Below are 19,503 nucleotides of genomic sequence, written 5' to 3' on the forward strand. Positions count from 1 at the left end.
TTGCTGACTCCACGTCAACTGAAGGCGGCCATATGGTCATACAAACTGGAATGAGGTATGTCAAGCTGGAGGGCCTCGGAGATTGGACATCAATGTTTGGTTGACTATTACCAAAAAGCATCTTGCTATGGAATTAGATCGTAGCAGAGGAAAAGTGTCTAGCATATCAACACAGGATGTGGTTGCCCTTGCCCTACCCACGGCTCCAAGGGAATTATGAGTCCTACAATTTTTCTAGAAACGGCATGATAAGTATGAAAATATGAATACTTACTCGCCATTTGCAGGTGACCTTTCAGACATCATGAATGAACCAAAACTCCCAATTACTAGACGATTAGGGAGATGATTCTCTTTTCCACATGCCTTTTAACCTCTCGTTCTTCTCATGTTAATTAGCATTCTTTACTTAAGAGTAACATACCTACAACCACACTGACAAGTGGTTACAGTTCAGTCTTAGTGAAAGATACAAAGGAAGAAATCTGGAATGTTCATGCAGTTAGCTGCTTGCAGCTAACTGCAAGGTAGCATGTCCCTTCATTTACCATTCGGAACTGGACACTGGTTGTCTAACACAGTGTCTTGCTATCATCCACTTCAGCGCTCGGACGGACAGCAACTAGGATCAGTCTAGTTTGAGCTGGGCGATTGGCTCAGTGGTAGAGCGCCCGCTTTGCATTGTCCACTTTGTCTGCGGGAGGCCCAGGGTTCAATCCCCTGATCGTCCATTATCTTTTGCGTTCCTCACACAATCGCCAAACTTTTTTTCATTTCAAGAATCTCACTATTGAACTCAAATGCGGGGTTAGTATCGACCGAGAGAGGAGGAGCTTGTCGGTTCCTTTCAGAGTGTTTGACGGTTCTTACTGACATCAGCAGCATACACCCGAAAGTATCGTGGCGACGGAACCTCTGCTCAACACAGCTCGCGACATGACGTAAATCATGATTTTCTAGAGGTCTTGCAGTTTTTTTTGTCTCTCAGTCGCTGATATACAGAGACAAGACCGTCGCAACGGGCGCTCTCGGATCCCTCTTGCCGGCGTGATCATTAAGAGGTTCCAGTTAAACGAGGAGATACAGTCGACCTACTGAATCATACAAGCTGCAACAATCCGACATCACAGTTCGGAAAACACAAGCATGCAACACGGCAGCGCAATTGTCGACGAAGTGTCCCAGAGACGATGGCATACGGAGCTCGGTCGAGACGTCAGAGAGACGTCAGAAAGAGTAGACATACCGGGAACCACGATGCGGGTGTGTGACTGGTTGCGATGCCCAGGCTCAGCCGTAGGACTGTCTCCTCCGCGATGATTACGATGGCGTCGAGGAATGAAGTAGCATGTCTTCTAGACAACCAAGAAGTTGTAAAGGAACCATCGCCCTGAAGCTCTGCTAAACAGAACGTCACTGGCCTGGCGTTCAACATTGACGGGTGACAGGATGGACGAAAGAAAGCCTTCCCCCGGCCGCATCGCACAATGCTGCGTGTCCTATATCGAAGATTCATGTTCGTAGTAGCCACCGTCACAGCGAGAGGCGATAGAGCGGCCAGGTTCCATTGAAACTCACCCACCATCTCCCCCAAGGAAGTTCCTGTCGGACGGTTTCGACCACGTTTCTGCGGGCGCTCAGCCCTGAGAGAGCACGTAGCACACCGGTTACCTAATGAATGGAACTCCTCCCCTCCCTGTCGACCTCCATCCCTTCCTTCGGGAGGACTTGTGATCGGATGGCACTATTGAACCAAGTCTGGGGGAGTTCGCCTCTTTGCGGCAGAGGGTGTTGAAATGCGGGGTATGGGCAAAGGGGGACAAGAACCTTTCTTGGGCGTCTGGGGGAGGTGTTCAGGGATTGTACGTAATTGGAGACGTAGTCCGAGGTCGTGGACGCCGGTCTTCTTCAGGTGTGTGAGTCGACGTGTGGCGACGGCGCTGTCCCGGACGCGATGGCGTCGGTTTGCTTTGAAGTTTTAGAATAGGGACGGACGTGTGCGGCATCTCTTCCGGTGATGGGGTGTCTGTCTACAGGACAGCACCGTCCTTGTTTGCCTTGTCGGTCTCTGTGCTGGTGCCAGGAGGTTGAAGAATGGATGTGAGTGACCATCGAGGGCAGTCGAATGAACCCAGTGGTTATCGTCCGCATCGTTCCTTGCCCTCGGTAATTTTGTCCTTCTTCGACTCAGTTCTGACTGCCATCAACGTGTCAACACTTCGCCCTCTCTCTCGCAAGCCATGTCGATACTCGTCCCGCTGAGCTAGACAATATGGCGGGGATGCGTCAAGCATCTGGCGTCAAGCGAAGCAGACCGACGAACGGCCGTCTAGTAAACACGCACGTTTGCGCCCCTCTCCCATCCTCCCGCAGGAACCTCGCGCTCGAAGCGAGAGGGCCAGACATGCCAGTGTGCGTGTTTTTCTCTCAAGTCCTCTTTCAATCTACAAAGGGGGTTGTGGCATCAGACATGGGGTCGTCGAAGAGGTCCGGTGACCATCGCAGGCGCGGCAAACAGATTTCCATTACCCCCAGGAAACCGCTGAGTGGTCGATGTCGCCCACTTGACGTCGTCGTCGGCAGCGGGCCAAGCTGTTGGCCCTAGCAGGGGTGGCTTCTAGAGCCCCCGAAGGTGACGAGAGCAAACATGCCGGCAGCGATCATGACCAGCTGTTCGCAAAGGGCCGAGGAGGCACGCCATCAGAGAGGGTGGGAAAAATCTGTCTGCCAACTGCCAGCCAGCACGCATACCAAAGAAAGCAACAGCTTTGGCAGTCAGCACGTTCGCTCCACGTTCCTTGCATTAGCTCCATTCCCCAACCCAACCAAGCTGGCCCCTATCTAGTGTGCCAGTTCGACTTCCCAGGCGGCCCCCCCCGGAGGCTGGCGCTACGGACGAAAGCGGCAATCTGTTAGCAAAGCGTTACCCCATCGATTGCTCCAGAATGGCGTCTTTCGCCCAGCGAGAATTTAGCAGCTCTTTTTTTGTAAGGCCCGCGTGATGCAAAACTCGTCGGCGCCCCCCTGGGGGTTCGAGGAGAGGAGTCACGCGGGCCACCAGAGACTGAACAAGTGGAGAGGGGGGCAAGGCAAAAGGAGACGGCGATGGAAGTTCGTCGCACGGGCTTGTACATACCGGCCGGCGCTTGGGGATGATGAAATTGCTTCTTTTCCACTGCTCTTATCAAGAAAAACCAAGTAAATAAAAATGGCCCAGTTAGAGCGTCATTGCTTATTGCCGATAAGGTAGGTTGCCGTGCCCAGTAACGAACATATATTGCTTGGAGCGATGATGACAACTCAACTACTTAGTTGATGAAGGGGGCAGAGGAGGCAGGTCGCAGACAGCATGTGCAGCATGCCGGCAGCATGGACGACCCTGTCTCACACCCATGGGCATGGAAAAGGCGAGTCCTGCCTGTCTACATCACGACATCCAGTTGGAAGCGCCAGACCAGAGCAAGAAAAAAGAAAAAGAAAAAAAGAGCTCTTCCGCATCCACCGCACAAACATCCAGTAGCCAAGCTACCTAAGCCATGGAGCTGGGGGGGGCCCAAGCTAGCTGCGCTCCCGTTGTTTCGGGCCCTCGGGACCGTGCTAGTTTTTCCCTTCCCTTCCTTTGCAACCAAGATATGTCTAGCCCTCCAGTTTTTTTCGTGAATTTCCCCCCTACTTCCCCAGTTTGAGAGCCACCAAGAGTCGCCTTGCAAGCCAGAGCTTTTCCCAGAGTGGGCTTCTAGTGCTGATTTTTATTTTGTTTTGAATGTTTTCTTTCTCTCTCACCTTGACCAACGCTACACCCCCCTTCCATGCTGGTGTGTACATAGACTACGTACCCGTCGTCTCGAGCAAGAGCAAGGCCTTGCTCCCGTTTCCCACGCGCCGCTTTGCAAGTGCAACGCCGTCACTCAGCCATGGGGAAAGCTTTTGCATGTCAGGAGGACGATGCGAAGTCCATTCGCTTTGTTCTCGTAGACTCATGCCCCTCCATGCCACCACACACCCTCCTTCCCCTCCCAAGGACCTTTACCTATAATAACTCGGCCTCCTCACTCGTCTCTCACGAGCGTTTTCCTTCCCATCATTGACACATCCAAGACATATCAGACACGTACATATACCTGTCGGGCTACCACAAGCTTCCCTACCTTCTGAGAGTTCAGACGACCTTGACATTTGACGTATCACTTACACCACACCCACCACCACATCCAACATCTCAACCTCGACAACTCACACTCAAATCATCTACACACAGCACCCAACAATACTGCAAAGCCGCAAAGATGCCTTCACAGATCTTCGTCACCGAGCCTCACCCCACCGTGGCACCAAACACCTACATCTACTCCGGCCGCGGCGGCGCCGGCAACATCTTCCGCGCCCCCGTCACCACGCCTGCCGCCGGTATCACCACGCCCCTCAAGCCAGCCGCCGTCAACGGCCCTCGCCGCTTCTACTCGGGCATTGGCGGCGCTGGCAACCGTCACACGGCCCAGGAGCGGCCCGTCCGCACCTTTGACGAGGACTTTGACCGCCAGGAGATGCGCGACCGCGCCGCCATCAGCCATGTCGGCATCGGCGGCGCCGGCAACGTCATGCGCAAGAGCTCCGACGCCTCCTCTGTCCTCAGCGACGAGTCGTCCGTCTCGGACACCTCCTCGCTCAAGTCCCTTAAGGAACGCGGCGGCAACCTCTGGCGCCGCGTGACCTTCAAGACCAACTGAGCCTCTGTTGGGAAACAACCAATACACACACACACACACACACACACACACACACACACGAGAGCGATTATGTACATATTTCTTTTCACATCATTCCCCCAAGAGGAAAAGGGGGGCGGCGTTTTTGAGGAAACTAAAAAAATGGGTATGGGAGTCGGATTCATCGACGAATGGGTTATAGCGAGTTGAATATGGCAGGGCGGAGTGGGACGCGCCTCAGAGCAAACAAATGACGAACGGTTCTCGATACACTCTGGCTGGCAGACTCCAGAGTCATTTTCTCTTTTATTTGCAACATTGGATTGCGCAGAGGAGAAAAGGGGAGCATGACAAAACATGGGCGTTTGTTTCTGGTGAACATGACATGCGAGAGCGAGCGAGCGAGCGGACACAATACCCCCAGATATCTGGTTGTTCAGCAAAATATTTTAGTTAGGGACTATCAATCTAATAGCGGTGTCTCTTGAATATCAAAGTTTGTTTACAAACGAAAAGAAAGAAAGAAACGCCTTTCGTCCCTGTTACACCATTGGCCAATGTGGTGTGTTGATCCATGGTGAGCTTATCGCACAAAGCATACTAGTACTCCCAATTTCATTAAACTCTCAACATCCGATATGGTGTACTGGCCACCATGATACCCTCTCATTCGCGGACCAGAACTGTGAAATACATGCCTCTCCATTGTCGCGTAACTATACAATTTGAGGATCATTACACATGAGAAAGTTGTAAATCTTGCTTGCCGGGACATTGAACTCCATCTCACTCTGTTTACCCCCCCCTGGCAAGGTCGAATATCGGTTTCGGAACGATCGCGCTTGTGAGCAACCGTTGCCTTTGCTTATTGGAAGACTGTTCATCAATCCAATGGTTTCCTCCAGTTACATCCGACTTGAGCGTGCTACACACGACCGGTCAAGCCATCCAGGCAGAACACACAAGCAAGGGAGACGGTCGTTGCTATTGGGGTTTCGAATTCCCGTGTACGACTCTTCGCGCCGAGAGGAGAGAGATTGAGTGGGCCGTGGCCAGATGCGACGAGCCCGTTCACGCAACACTCAATCAACCCGCTCCTGTCGCCAAGTTTCTTGCGAGTACCCGTCTTCGACGCCCGCAAGCACAAATCTTGATATCAGCGGCGTAGCGACGCCAAGTACGCACGAGCATCTCGACACCTCCCCGGCGCAATATGCCTGGGGTCGACCAACGAAGAGGCCCCTTCGTTGGCTCCATCTTGATGGGAAGCCTCCCTAGGCATGCCGACGACGTGGCCGAGGATTGAACAGAGCACGCACGGGCTTCAAACGTATACAGGATAGAGAGCGGGCGTCAGTTCAGAAGCAAGCATTTCGAGATAAGGCAGTTGCAGAAAGATAAGAGTGGAAAAGCAAACATGCCCATTTCGACGCCGGGCACTGCTGCGATAGGTAAGATAAGGTTGTAATCTAGAACGGGGCTACAAGGCCGAGGGGAGGAAAAAGCAATGTTCCAACATGGACGGAGGAAATCTCAAACCTCCCTTCGCTGACAGACAGATGCCCAGTCCCTAATGCACCCGCCCGAAGCATATACTCGAGGTGTGCGAACAGAGTCGTGTGTGTGGAAACATTTGTGCCAACGAGACAACAGATCTGGGTATCATTCTCAACTTTCTAGCTGACTCATTACCTCAACATGCTGCCTTTGCCTAAAACACCGGCCCTGCGGAGGCCGTCTTTTTTCCGGGGTAAATCTCGAATCTAGCCAGTCCTCTCACTCTCCTTTTCGACTCGTGACGTCTAAGCTTCTCATCTGTTCGCACCCTCCTTGTTTCACTGACAGCTGACAGAGAGGCTGGAGGAAATGCAGCTCTAGATCTGCCGGCATGGACAGGGTCGGGGCGGAAACACAGTCTAGAATTCGCTTTCATCGAAACATGATCAAAAAAACCAAGAAGCACGTATCACGTAAGTTTGGTGTGAATGATATCCGGGTTCTCGTGCCAGTCGTCAATGCTCACCCACATCTATGTTGTCCCAAGTCAGCGTCCCGAATCTCATCCTCGCGAGGCGCCGCAGGAAACTCACCTTGCGGAAGGTGCTGAGACCAGCCAGGATACTCCCTCCGATCCACGTGGAGTACTTGCGCTCAGGCGGCGCAAAGATCTTTATCCTCATGTCCTTGACGGCCAGCCTCTGCAGCTCCGTCAGCAGCCGGTCGCCGAAGCCCCTCGTCAGCGTGCTGCCGCCAGAGAGCACAATGTTGCTGTACAGCGACTTGCGCAGGTCGAGGTCCGTCCGGTTGATGGCGTCGACGACGATCTGGTGCACGCCGGGATACTCGAGGCCGATGATCTCGGGGTCGAAGAGAATCTCCGGCGCCCTGAAGCGTTCCGCGCCGATCTGCGAAAGTGATTAGCCCGCCGTTTCCCCATCCAGATGTGCCTCATCGATTCTGGTTTTTGATGTCTTGTTTATTACCTTGAGCTTGTGTCCGTCTGGGAGGGCATATTCTACGCCCTTGGCTGGGTCCGCCCTGTTGGCCCACTCCTTTTCCTCCTTCCTCGGATCTTGCGCCACGTACGTGACGGACTCCTTGATGAGCCTCACAACCTCCTTCTCGGCGCTCGTGTGGAAAACGTAGCCGCTCTTTCGCAGCAGCGTCTGCATGTACTCCGTCACATCGCGTCCGGCCACGTCTATCCGTCGGATGCTGCTCGGCATGGCGAACCCCTCGTACACCGGCACCGCGTGCGACACGCCATCTCCCGAGTCAAGGACGATACCCGTCGTCCGACCGCTGGCATATAATGACAGGACGGCCTGGATTGATGTGTACAGGGCGGGGACGTTGAAGGTCTCGAAGAGGATTTGAGCCGCGGTGTCGCGGTTGCTGCGAGGGTTGAGGGGGGGCTCAGTCAGGAGGACGGGGTGCTGTAGACAAGTTAGTATCGGATGGCATGTTGTACATTTCCCACTCTGTAGGGGTTTTCGGTGCCAGACGAACCTCTTCGCTAAGCGTCTTGAGTCCTTCGCCGTATACGTATTCCCAGATTTTTTCCATGTCGTCCCAGTCCGTCACAATGCCGTGCTCCAACGGGTACCTGATTTTCAGCAGGCCCCTGAGCTCCGTCGCCGCCTTCTGCCCGATGAAGACCTCGCCCTCGAGAGCGCCAGCGAGCACTCTCAGGTGCTTGGGACGGCCAACGAACGAGGGGAAGTAGCACTTCGGTAGGTCGTCGCCCGCGAAACCGGCGCGGATCGTGCCGGAGCCATTGTCGAGGACAATGGGCGCGTTATGAAGAGAATCCGTCATCTTTTTAGATGCATTCGAAGATCCCAATATCAGCTAGCCTCCGCCGTGTTTTTCCTGGCTCGTCGTTCGTGGTGCGGCGTGTTCGTTTCGTCTTCGCGACGGAAACCCCTTTGTTTGTTGGTCTGGCGGTGACAGCAAAGTGGGGGCAGTTCGTGGGCAGATAGGCCAGTGACGGTCGATATCAGGTCGCAGTCAAGCTCAGTTCAGTTCGCTAGCACCCGGACGTCAGGTATCGTCGCAGTCGTGGTCTTCGTGCTCGCCTTTTGGATGCGGAGTGTTGTCAAGTGGTCAAAATCGGAGGACAGCTTCAACAAGAACGCGGTCCCGTCCGGGGAGCTGCAGGGGCGCGAATTGCTAGAACGAAAGTGGAGTGGCGCGATTCGAAGGTGCCGCGCACGAGCCACCCGTCATCGCTTCTTAGTCTGCTTGTAAGTCAAAGCTAGTGGTTTTTTTCTGAGGGTAAAGCTACAACTAAGGGGTTCGATGGATGGATTGCTGATGTTGTTCGAGGTTTTCTTCGAAAGTATTTCATCATTATGCGTATTGTTTACAATTTTCCTCTTGGTTTCTTTGAACAAAGTAAATTATGCATGCTTCAATCCATGTGGACCTCTGCCGATGATGTCTCCAAGCAGCCCCCGAACGCCTTGAGATGCTTGAGATATGTACATTTACATCCGTGGTATGACCAAAATCAACAAATCTAGCTTCCAACTCCTGTTTCATTGTTGCCAACTATGTGGTCGAACGGCATCCAAGAAGGCTGCTCAGATGCTGCCGTCACAGAGCTTGTAGCTGACGTAGGGCCAGCCAAGGATGACGATGGCAGTAGGGAAGAAGCTATGGGATGCAACGTTAGCCATTTGGTCCGAATGGATTGTGAAATGGTTGGCGCAGCTTACATTGATGCTGTGCCGAGACGCTTCTTGATCATGGCACCGTAGTAGGGCTTTGCGTGCTCGCCGCTCTGGGACATCCTCTGGAAGGGGTGGGGTTCAAAGGAGCGAGCCACTTGGCGCATGTTGTGGAGGAGAGTGAATTGTCTGCGCTGGGCAGCGAAGCGAGCAGCGTTGCGGGCGGCGAAGGCGGGAGACATATTGAGTTTTGAAAGGAGGATTGTGTCTGGGAGACAGTCAGGTAGAGAGAGACCTTGCTGGTTGGTTCGAGGGGAGTGAGGCGGTCGTGCAATGGCCCTGTACAAAAGGATGTAGTGATGGTTGAGTTGAGAGGCTCTTTGGTGTTGTTGAGGTGTGATGATGATGAGAATGGAAACAGGAGCACAATAGACGGGACGCTGCTTCGGATCTTATACCATGGAAGAAGTTGTGCCTTCCGGCGGCATACCTACGAGATCTGTGAGTCTTGACAAACGATTCCGAGATTTCCAACGGAAGACGCCTATGGTGGGCAGATGGGCGGGCAGCTTTGCCCGTAACATTGCCGTGCCTGGGCAGGAAACGAACGAGGCTTCCAACCCAGGCCGGGGCAAGATCATGCCATCCCATCTTGCAAACGGATTCCCCCCCCCTCAAAAAAAAAAAGCCAGGGCCAGGAGTTTCCTGCCGCAGTGTAAATGGCAGGAACGTCTCGCCCAATAGACGCCAACCGCGGGCAAGCGCAGCGTGTGTGGTGGCCGCAAAGCCTTGACAATGGATAGTGAGGCGTTGGCCTTCCCACCAGCAGAGAAACCCGTCGAACGGGTGATGGTGCGTTTTCAAGCAGTTTCCTGACGACTGCCAACATAAATGGGGTGATGTGGTCTGACGGGAGTCACCGACTCGGGATGCTGATTGGGCGCGCCCGGGGGGCTGGATTTCTGACGAATGAAATGATCGCCACCGCTGACAATCTCGTCCAGCAATCAGACCATAGGCCCCAACCGGCTGGATGCGCCGACGTGGGTGAATCCGGGGAAACACTGACAGTCGTTTTGGTCCAAAGTCGACAGATATTAGTCCTTCAGATCCCGAAGAAGAGGACGTGACATCTTCGAGATGTGTTCTCTTGATCCAAAGCGAGACCCTGGTGATTTGACAGCAGTGTGACTCTGTAGCGCACCCATTACGATCTACAAGGGGCCTCTAAAAGCTGACTGGCCCAAAAAGTCTGGGGTTGCTTATCGCGGGTGTCGCATTCCTATCACCATGTGACTCGGGCGGATCCGACAGCACGGTGCTCGACGCCCGTCCCGGAATTTCTTCAGGGCCCGTGGCCTTCCGGGTGTCCGCTCTCGCAAAGTTAGCCCGTAGCCACGACTGACCAACCTTGGAGATTGGGGGGTCCGAACCCGTTCGAATCGACTCATTCCACCATGCCACTAGTCGACACCGTGACAATGTCGACGCCATCATCAAAGGTCGCTTCCGATGCGGGCAAACCGAAAGACGGGCTGTACCCCGTCCACCCCCTGACGAGCCCTGTCGCGCAGGTCGTCCGACATGTACAGCCGGTGCTGCTCTCCGGCCTCTTCCTCGCGCAGTTTGGGTCATTGGTGGCCGACCCCGTGCCGGCTCTGTACAGCTCCCTCCCGATCGTCGCCGCGATCCAGGTCGTCTATGCCTTTGTCAGTCTACCCGCGGCGGGGTCCCAAAGCGCGAAGCCCTCGAGGAAGCCTCGGCCTGGTGAGAAGAAGAAGGCTGAAAACACGGGACCGAACCCTTTTATTGTGAGTTGTGACGTATCTCAAGCAGAGGAAAGGTTTGCTTCTAACGATTGAAACCCAGGCCATATTCCTGTCTCTCCTCCTCGCCGTCCTCGTCACGCCAGCCATCCACATCGTGCTCGTCCTCTTCGGTGCCCCCTTCCTGACGCACTTTCTTCACACGCTCCTCTGCTCCGCGAACATCGCCCTCCTGTCGCTTTTCCCTCTCTTCTACGCTCACGGAGTCGAAGCGAACACATGGGTAGCTATTGCTAGCGCATCTGCGCCGTTGGACGAGACATACGGCGGTCTGGTCGGAGGTCTGTTGGGTGCGTGGCTCGGCGCAGTCCCCATCCCCCTCGACTGGGACCGCGAATGGCAGAAGTGGCCCGTCACGATCCTGTGCGGCCTCTACGCTGGCCACATCCTCGGCAAGACGATTGGTGGCACATTGGCATTTGGCAAGAAGATGGCTAGCTCCGCAGAAAGCGACGAATAAGTTGCCTCAGTCATGACCGGGCAACGACCTACATCAAAATACTATTGCAAGAGACAGCGAGAAGGTACAGAAGACACGACCCCGTGTCTGACCAGAACTTGCCCGACGAATGCCGGGGCTCGCGGTGTCTGGTCAGCGTCTTTGGTTCCTTGTCTCCGGCCCAGGCATGTCGCGTGCTAGATGGACTCTGGCCAGGACTCTAGAGGGCAACAGTTTAGGCCATGCATGGATGGATGGTCTAGAATTGCTCCAACCGAGCTAGCCTGCGGTAGGGCATAATTGGCTTCCGTGCAATAATTTGTTGTAATATTAGTTAGCAGTCGATCGTCGTTTGCTTGGCTCGTCAAACCAAGAAACAGGCAAAGATTACCAAGACGCGGCCTTTGGTCTGGTTAAAAGCGTAAAATGCGACGATGACAATATTGCCCCGTAAACCATAAGCACGCGTGGCAATGGCATGCAATCCAGATTGTCGCGGCTAAGGATCTTGCGATCCGTCATGGCACACCTCATGACTCCAGCCACAGCAAACCTGCCGTGCCAGTCTGGCCGCCCAGCCCAGCCCAGCCCTACCACATCCACGACGTACGACGTGCACGACATCGAGGGTCCAAGGTCTGTCACCGTCCGTGACCCCCCGTCATAAGGCGGAGACAGGCCGCGTCTCCGTCCCAGCCCTGGTGGCTGCCGAACCGACTTGGCTCTCTTGCCGCCGGGCATGACCGGGTCCCTTGCGTCTACGTCACGGGGACCTTGGTTTCATTGGTAAGACAAACACTAGCAAAAGATTGCCGGTAGACGCACTCTGGGAGGCAGAAACGATCGGGACAACCGAAAAGGAATTCTTCAGGTGGGTGGAGAAACCGCTACAGGGTTTTGATCGCCGTGTCTTGCGATCTCATCTCCGCAGTAGTCTGCGCGGACGGACCGATGGCCGCTGGAGAGGAAAATAGCATCAGCCATGAACGCGGCACGAAGCCACGAGACAGGCAGTCCCCAGGGCGCATCTGTGGCTGAGCCGTCAGTCTTCCGTGATCGCACAGGGTAGATCAGCTCTTTGAGTGTGGCGTATGTGGCTCGTCGCCTGCAGGCCAGTGGAAACCTGGGAAGTCCCTTGACTGCTTTTATCATAGTAGCCGTTCTGTGTGGATGACGGCGGGTGGAGTAATGAGCAAAAGGAGCAAAATTAAGAAGCAGGCGTCCCACACGGTCGGCGCTAGCATGGGCTCGGCTGATGACGTAGCATCCACTTGTATCCCTTTCACCGAATAGAGTTGCGCGTGCAGGCTCAGGTGCTCAGTCCGTCAAATAAAGCAAGCATGGGTTGGATGAGAAAGCAGGCAAACAAGCAGCCAGATAGGCATGTATCGCACGCATTTTTAGAGGTGGCCCGGACTGACCGTGCTGGGTCTACCAATGACGGCGGGAAAGGCTGGGCAGTGGGCAGGACGCGCAATGAGGCTCGATCTAGCACTGGAGCGAGGGGCGGCCACGGCGAAACGGAGCACATTCAACCAGCCTTGACGCGGGAGAGTGCATGAGCGAACAACGACGCAAGGAAAGGCGCGCTCGGCTGTAAGGGAGGGACGTCTTGCAAAAGGGAGGCATGACAACACAATGCAGGAAATGGCACAGATGCCATATCCATCCAGTACGGTGATGCGTAGCAAAAGCGCAAAGTTGCTCCGCTCGGAGTCCAAGGTCTGCCCAGAAGACTCAAAGACCAAGGCCCTAGAGGCCAGAGACACAGAGAGGAGGGGAAAGGAGAGGAAAAAAGAGACAAGGTCATTGCTGATAAAAAAAGAGTGGGTCGAAGGTTTAATAGTGTGGCTTGTCCGCAACGCACGGCACACGAAAAGCCATCCCATCTCGCACCCTCACCCAAGCAAGTCAAGCGAGTGCATGTACAGAGAGAGTAGCAGGTAACATGTAGCTGCGTACACTGCCGAATGTGCCTGATTCCTGCCGCAGCAAACCGGGAATGGGTCGATGACGCATGCCCCAACTCATACCACACCCCCCCCAAGCCTTCACGGCGACCCGACCAGCACGCCCGCTTGTTGGCCCGTCTTGGGAGGCTGCGCTTGGGTGCTTGGGGATTGCTTTCCAGACCTCTCTGGCCTGGCACCTGCGAGTCTGCGACCGGCTTGTCCCTTGTCAGACGTAAGGTAGAGCGGGAAGGGGGGGAAGGGGAGGGCCCCATGCAAGTCCACATCACATCACTGTGAGCTCGCTGGGTCGTGGCTTCCCTGTTGGCAGTTGCTCTCTAATCCTTCTATTTAATCAACTCGTCCCCAGCCCTTTTGCCTCGCTCTTCTCCCCTCATCATCAACCAACGAACTCTTACTCGTCTACACACATCAGATCTTCGAGATCCCGTCGCGAACTACTACACACAAACAACCAAACTCATCACCAACACCCTACAACACAACTCAAAATGCCTTTCACCGCTTCCGATATCTGCAAGATTATTCTTGCCGTCATCCTTCCCCCCGTCGGTGTCTTCCTCGAGCGTGGCTGCGGTGCCGACTTCTTCATCAACATCCTGTTGACCATTCTTGGTAAGCTTCTTCGCCCTTGAACCCATTAATGATTATAATACTAACGAGTGCGCAGGTTACCTGCCCGGTATCATTCACGCTCTGTACATTATCCTGAAGTATTAAGCGCTGCGTCGCTAAAACTACTCGACCGCACCCGCCTCCACCAAAAAAGACATGTCGATTTATAATCCAAAGCGACATGACCTCGACTCTCCCAATGATGCAGCAATGTGTTACTCAACCGTTCCGAGGGAGGCTGGCGGCGTAGGCGGTGGCCGGGCATTCCAGCGACCCTAGCTTCCGTCCCATCCGGCAATACTGGGGGATCCTCCTATAATAGCGGCAGGGATCTTCTGCCACTGCAGGGTTGGCTGTTTGTTCAAAACTCCTCACCAACCACCGCTACCACTTGTTTTTTACGTCAACAACGCACAGCAACGGCCTACTTTCCTTTTCCTGGCGGTTCTATTCATGGGCATTTCCCACGTTCTTACTTGCGGCGTGCGACTTTTCGAAACGACTCTGTTTTGGGCAAGCATCAAGGCCGGGAGGGGAAATGAGAGATTCGCGCTGTGTATAGCATGCTTAATTCGATACCCGGAACAATCAATCTCTTTTGTTTACAAAAAAGCACACTACTACTTGAATCTTGTCTCAAAGCTTTGAACATTTTGTGACATGTTGAGGAGAGTTCTTTGACTTCCGCCTGTACCGCATGACAGTAGTGGTCAGACGTTGCAATGCGGGATGGCATTCGACACTTTCTCCGCCGTGACGCTAGCATCTGTGTGATGTCATATTTCCCGCATCGAAGACGATGAGCCTTAGCCAGAAAAGAATCTTGATGGGCGCCGAAGCAGCCGGTTCTGCAACGCTACGAAGGCCTTAATTCTGATGGGTTGTGGTTTTTTTTTGGGGGGGGTTTGGTTTGGTTTGACAGCAAGCGGGCATACAGCCAACCATTCCTCAGTGGAAAAATTAACCTTGTTTTGCCATGAGTTCGAAATCCAGCGGACGGCCCCCATTGCTATGTGCGTGTCCTGCAATCTGCCTTACTCGGGTCGTTTTTCTCTACAAGGTAGCATCGTAACCCAAGCGTTAAGCGGGATCCGAGAAACGCGTCCTCAGAGGCTCGGTATAGCGGACCCCCCCGTTCATCAAGTCGAGAGCAAGGCCCACCGCCCCCCCCCCCCTTACACCTATTAAATTACAGACTGGGCGCGAGTCTCTAGACCAGCGACCTCTGCACAGACCGTTACCATGATGGGGGACGATCGCAGCGTCACCACGAGAGCGAAAATTCTACCACCACGGCTGATCCACCGCCAGTCGGTCGTCAATGACTCGGTCTCGCAAAAGAAGAAGAAGAAGCAAAAGAAGGGGGAAAAGGGCCGAGGTTTTGGACCATTCATTTTATTTTTCGTTTTCGTTTACCAGGCGGCTTCCCCTGCCTGCTTCCCTATCCCCCCCACCCGGCTTCCTCGACAGGTCCCCCGGTGATCTCGCCTTGCCGGGCGGCTATGTAGCTCAAGCCTGAGAGAGGGTCCCGGAGTATCCGCCGCCAACTCTGTGGAGCTTGTTTCGCGATTCGCGAAGGACCCTTCTTCGTCTTTCTTTTGGGCAGTGGTGGGCGAAGGTAGTTAGTTTCATGGGTCAATGGGTCACGTTTTAATATACGGGCGGAGGTGACATTTGGAGCACTGCCACCAGCTAATCCGGACATGTCCGCGCGCACGGCCGTATCAGGCCCTTCCGACCTTGAACGACAGGATCTGGTGGGTGGGTGGTGACATGTTAGCTGATCCGTCGTCGCCGAGGCGCGTGGTGAAGCACGCTGCTGGGTTTGGGTATCGCGGGGCGCTTACATCGTTCTTCCCGACCGCGACGGGGTCGTCCTCCGCCACTCTCTGCCCTCCCGCTCCCTCGATGTACGCGATGGGCGCGTCGCCCATGACCTTGCGCGCCGCCTCGCCCACCGTCGTGCCCTTCTTGACCAGCACGCAGTCGCGGAAGACGAACCGGGACTCGGCGGCGCCGGAGCTGAAGGAGCTGGTGTTGCGCACCGGGAAGATGGGCACGAGGCCCAGGATCTCGGCCGCCTTGGAGAGCACTTGCACGACGCCCGTCGACCCGAACCGGTAGAGAACCATGTCCTTGAGGTTCTCTATCCGGTTGCGGTTCTTCTCGTCCAGCTCCTTGAGTCCACCGCCCGTCGGGTCCCCTTGCTCGATGAGATCTTCCCTCGTGTCGACGAACTCGCTACCCTCCGTGTACTTGATGTAGCCCTGCTTGGCCATCTTGCGCAGGAAGATCTCCGAGATGGCCGAGCACAGCACGATGCTGTTGGGGTCCTGCATCTTGGCGATCTTGGAGATGTTCTTGTCGGCGTCCGGGTGGTCGATCTTGTTGAGCGCGATGACGGTCGGGAACTTCTCGTCCGTGAAGGCGTTAACGACCCGGTCGATGGTCTCGGCGTCCCAGTCCTCGAGCGGCTCCTTGATCCCCAGCCGGTCCAGCGCTCGCGCCACCACGTTGGACGTGCTGCCGTATCCCGAGAACTGTCCCTGCAGCGTGTCGACGGCCGTCGCCTTGATGGCCATGTGCCGCCGCCGGATCGACCCCCACTTCTCCATCAGGTTGCCGCGGATCCATGCCACGATCTCGCCGCGCAGCCAGGCAATGTCCACCGAAGGGTCGTAGCCGCGCGTCTCTTTGCCCTCGGCGTCCACAGTGCCGGAGGCGTCCACCACGTGTATCAGCGCATCGGCGTGTCGCAGGTCGTCGAGGAACTTGTTGCCCAGCCCTTTGCCCTGGTGCGCGCCGGGCACGAGGCCAGCGACGTCGAGGAGCTCGATGGGCACCGAGCGCCGGCCCTCAACACAGGCGCCGTAGTTGGGCCGGCAGCGGTCCGAGACGTTGTGTCGCGCGCAAGCGCATTCTATTTGGAGGTAGCCGATCGCTCGTTGGGGGTCGATTGTGGTGAATCTGGACGCGGGCCCGCGTTAGTGAACATGGAGTGGACCGACCGAGCCATTACGGTGGTCGCGGAGTGACGTAAGGTAAAGGGAAAAAAGTAGAAGGGCGTACGGGAAGTTTCCTGTTCACGATATTTCCATCAGCGACCAGGTCGTCGGGGTGTCGGTTTTTGTCTCTCGGTCGGGACGGGCTTTTTTTTTTTTTTGGAGGTTTACGGACCAACTTTTGACGAGGCATCTGTCAGACTGTTGAGCGTCGTACTCTTGCCGGCCGACGGCTTGCCGACCAGGCCAATGAGCGGATCCCGAGGCATCTTGAGTCGGTTTGAGGGCGGCGGGAGAAAGTCAAAAAAGTTGTATGCAGGTTATGGTCTCCCGTTTGAATCGAAAGCCGTTCGAGGGGTAACGATTTTGCGAAAGGGCGCACATCCCACCCTGTTGCGACATCCCCGCTAATGCAATGAGGGGCTGGCCCCGATAGCCTGCGGTCCAGTTGTATGCTTGGGTGTGACGTAAGCACCTAGCCGATATCATTCCGCGGTTCGACAAGCTTCATGTGGGAAGGATTGATCTGCGAGTTCGTGTCTCGCAGCATAGGGCCCAAGCAACAGAAATCCATCTTGGGCAATCCCATAAGCAAAGCCCACAGCAATGGCAGCCAAAATGGTGAGCTTAGACTCGCTGTATTCCTAGATACTCTCTGAGTGGGTACCCAAGATAAGGCTTTCTTGCACTTTGGGTACCTGGAGCATGAGGCAATGAGCTTGGAGGTGAAAATGGAGGCCCAGTCTGGAAGATGCTCAAGTCAATGTAATCTCTCTTGTCATTAGAAAACGACTGGGGCCGACGGTCTAGGAACTTAATAGAAACCCCCAAGAGTCCCCCGGGGCTTGATAAATCTCGAGGTGCCACATTCAGTTGTAAGTTGAGCATTTCTCAAGAAATCTCATCGAGCAACTGCTCGGCTCTGCTACGACGCGATGTGCAAGTCACGTTTTACTGCGGTGCAGACTAGGAAATGGACGAGTTGGGACATGATTCTGGCAGGATTTAACTGATTCATTGGGCACCATCTTGTCAAGCTCTAATATGTTTCTATTCCGTATTTTTATACCTTATACCTATTCTCACTATCGCTGTCCTTCGAGTTTGCCTACTCACGTCGGCCTTTTTAGAACTTTTGGTACTTGCCATCGACGAAAGTGACAGTCGACGGCAGGTCTTTCGCGCCCTCGGCAAGCTCCACGTAGAATTTGCCGTTGGATTCGGCATCAGGAACATTACCAATGCTGCTCCCGTCCGCCTTCCTCTCGTCGGCATAGAAGAACCTATCACAAGGCCAATTAGCAAATAGGGTTCATCCCCGGACTAGCAAGCAAAAAGAAGAAGGAAAAATCCCCCCAAATTGAATAGGAAGGAGGAAAAAGAAGAAAGAAGACGAAACTAACCTCCAGCCCTTCTTCTCCTTGTACACCGCATCGGCGACGCTGACCCACGACCAAGCCGCGTTCTTCCCGATACCCAAGGAGACCAGGAGCGGCACTGGCAGCGGGATCGCGTTCAGCAGGTTCCCCGTGTAGATGAAGCGACCCTTCGCGCCCTCCTCCGCGTCCTCGGTCCATCCGCTGACGGCCTCCCCCGCGGCGACCCACGCGCCCGAGTTCATCAGCCGCAGGTCCGCCTCCACCTGCTCTACGGGCAGGCTGAACAGGTTCTCGGCGTCGGGCGGCGGCGTCAATGCCGCGGCGTTGTACACTACGACGCGCGGCGCCTTGCCGAAGTGCTTCCGGGCCTGCGCGAAGGTGTCCCGGACCTGCGCAACGTCGGACAGGTCTGCACGGATGCGGAGGTAGCCCGTCTCCGGGTCCGGAGAGGGGGACGGAGTGGGGAAGCTACGGGTGACGACGGCGACAGAGTAGCCCGCGGCGGAGAAGTGGGCGGCGACGCCGGCGCCGATGTTGCGACCGGCACCGAGAATGAGAACAACGGGTGCCATTTTTTCCTTTGTGTTTGTCTTTCTGTAGATTGAAAAAAATCCGAGTCAAAGCAAGGGATGGAATAGCTAACTGGTGCGAGGGTTTGGTGGTAGTAAGGTAGATAGATGACAGGCTGCAGGTGATTGTGGTAAGTCGAGGAGTGCGATGCTTGCCGTCTTGCAACTTTCGATTAATCTTTGACGTCTGTCCGTCCTTTTATATACCTTTGATTAAAAGCCAACTGCTCGTATAATCCGTGGCTCACCACTTGTCTCGTCCCTGAGATGCATGCCCTCCATCCAAAGCCCGAACCGGCATCTCGCACTTACACCATCGCTCTCCCCATCGTCCCGGCGCTAAACCAAAAGCGTCCACCCATCCGAGCAGATTGATAATCACCTCACGGCGCCGCCCTACCCAGCATGCGCGGCCACGCGCAAGAACCAAAACCACCGAGTGCTACAGATCACGCAAATCGCCCCGCAGAGCATTGTCGGACGGACGAGAAAAAGAATCCGCCTGATAGGGAGGAGGCTGCTTCCATTGTCTCCCACTATTCGGCCTCATGCAGTTAGCACACAGCATCCAAGTGCGCATAACCAGCATCCGCCCCGCCCCCAGAAAGCATGTGAATTCTCTGTACTGTGCGTTGATTTCATCAACCTGAATGACGGAGCCTGCACCGGGACACGGCGGACAGTGGCCTACATGCATGCTCTTACCGTGCGGGCCTTGACTAATTACACATGCAAGCCGATGGCTGATAAATCGTAACACCCAAACAGACCTCCACTGTCTCTCCCAGCTTTGGGAACACAGGTAGGTTACTTAGTCATTTTTGG

General features: G+C 55.0%; 6 protein-coding genes across 6 annotated transcripts; 2 read left to right on the forward strand and 4 right to left on the reverse strand.

Annotated features, from left to right (window-relative positions):
- Window positions 1–4,286: 4,286 nt before the first annotated feature.
- CH63R_09121 (uncharacterized protein) lies at window positions 4,287–4,727 on the forward strand (the record flags this gene model as incomplete). Its single annotated transcript, XM_018304095.1, has 1 exon — window positions 4,287–4,727. One exon carries the CDS (start codon window positions 4,287–4,289, stop codon window positions 4,725–4,727), a length of 441 nt encoding a protein of 146 aa, XP_018156118.1.
- A 1,945-nt stretch (window positions 4,728–6,672) lies between these two features.
- CH63R_09122 (Actin-like protein) lies at window positions 6,673–8,024 on the reverse strand (the record flags this gene model as incomplete). Its single annotated transcript, XM_018304096.1, has 4 exons — window positions 6,673–6,735; window positions 6,797–7,111; window positions 7,190–7,642; window positions 7,716–8,024. The coding sequence occupies 4 exons, from the start codon at window positions 8,022–8,024 to the stop codon at window positions 6,673–6,675; spliced, it is 1,140 nt and encodes a 379-aa protein (XP_018156119.1).
- Window positions 8,025–8,791: 767 nt separating this feature from the next.
- CH63R_09123 (uncharacterized protein) lies at window positions 8,792–9,120 on the reverse strand (the record flags this gene model as incomplete). The annotated part of the gene is made up of 2 exons (XM_018304097.1): window positions 8,792–8,864; window positions 8,927–9,120. The coding sequence occupies 2 exons, from the start codon at window positions 9,118–9,120 to the stop codon at window positions 8,792–8,794; spliced, it is 267 nt and encodes an 88-aa protein (XP_018156120.1).
- A 1,215-nt stretch (window positions 9,121–10,335) lies between these two features.
- On the forward strand, window positions 10,336–11,164 carry CH63R_09124 (GPI biosynthesis protein family Pig-F; the record flags this gene model as incomplete). The annotated part of the gene is made up of 2 exons (XM_018304098.1): window positions 10,336–10,689; window positions 10,748–11,164. The coding sequence occupies 2 exons, from the start codon at window positions 10,336–10,338 to the stop codon at window positions 11,162–11,164; spliced, it is 771 nt and encodes a 256-aa protein (XP_018156121.1).
- A 4,288-nt stretch (window positions 11,165–15,452) lies between these two features.
- Window positions 15,453–16,999, reverse strand: CH63R_09125 (GTP-binding protein; the record flags this gene model as incomplete). Its single annotated transcript, XM_018304099.1, has 2 exons — window positions 15,453–16,695; window positions 16,902–16,999. The coding sequence occupies 2 exons, from the start codon at window positions 16,997–16,999 to the stop codon at window positions 15,453–15,455; spliced, it is 1,341 nt and encodes a 446-aa protein (XP_018156122.1).
- An 857-nt stretch (window positions 17,000–17,856) lies between these two features.
- CH63R_09126 (Short-chain dehydrogenase/reductase SDR) lies at window positions 17,857–18,681 on the reverse strand (the record flags this gene model as incomplete). Its single annotated transcript, XM_018304100.1, has 2 exons — window positions 17,857–18,013; window positions 18,134–18,681. 2 exons carry the CDS (start codon window positions 18,679–18,681, stop codon window positions 17,857–17,859), a joined length of 705 nt encoding a protein of 234 aa, XP_018156123.1.
- Window positions 18,682–19,503: the final 822 nt, after the last annotated feature.

This window comes from Colletotrichum higginsianum, chromosome 6, assembly GCF_001672515.1.
Source record: "Colletotrichum higginsianum IMI 349063 chromosome 6, whole genome shotgun sequence".
Taxonomy (NCBI): domain Eukaryota; kingdom Fungi; phylum Ascomycota; class Sordariomycetes; order Glomerellales; family Glomerellaceae; genus Colletotrichum; species Colletotrichum higginsianum.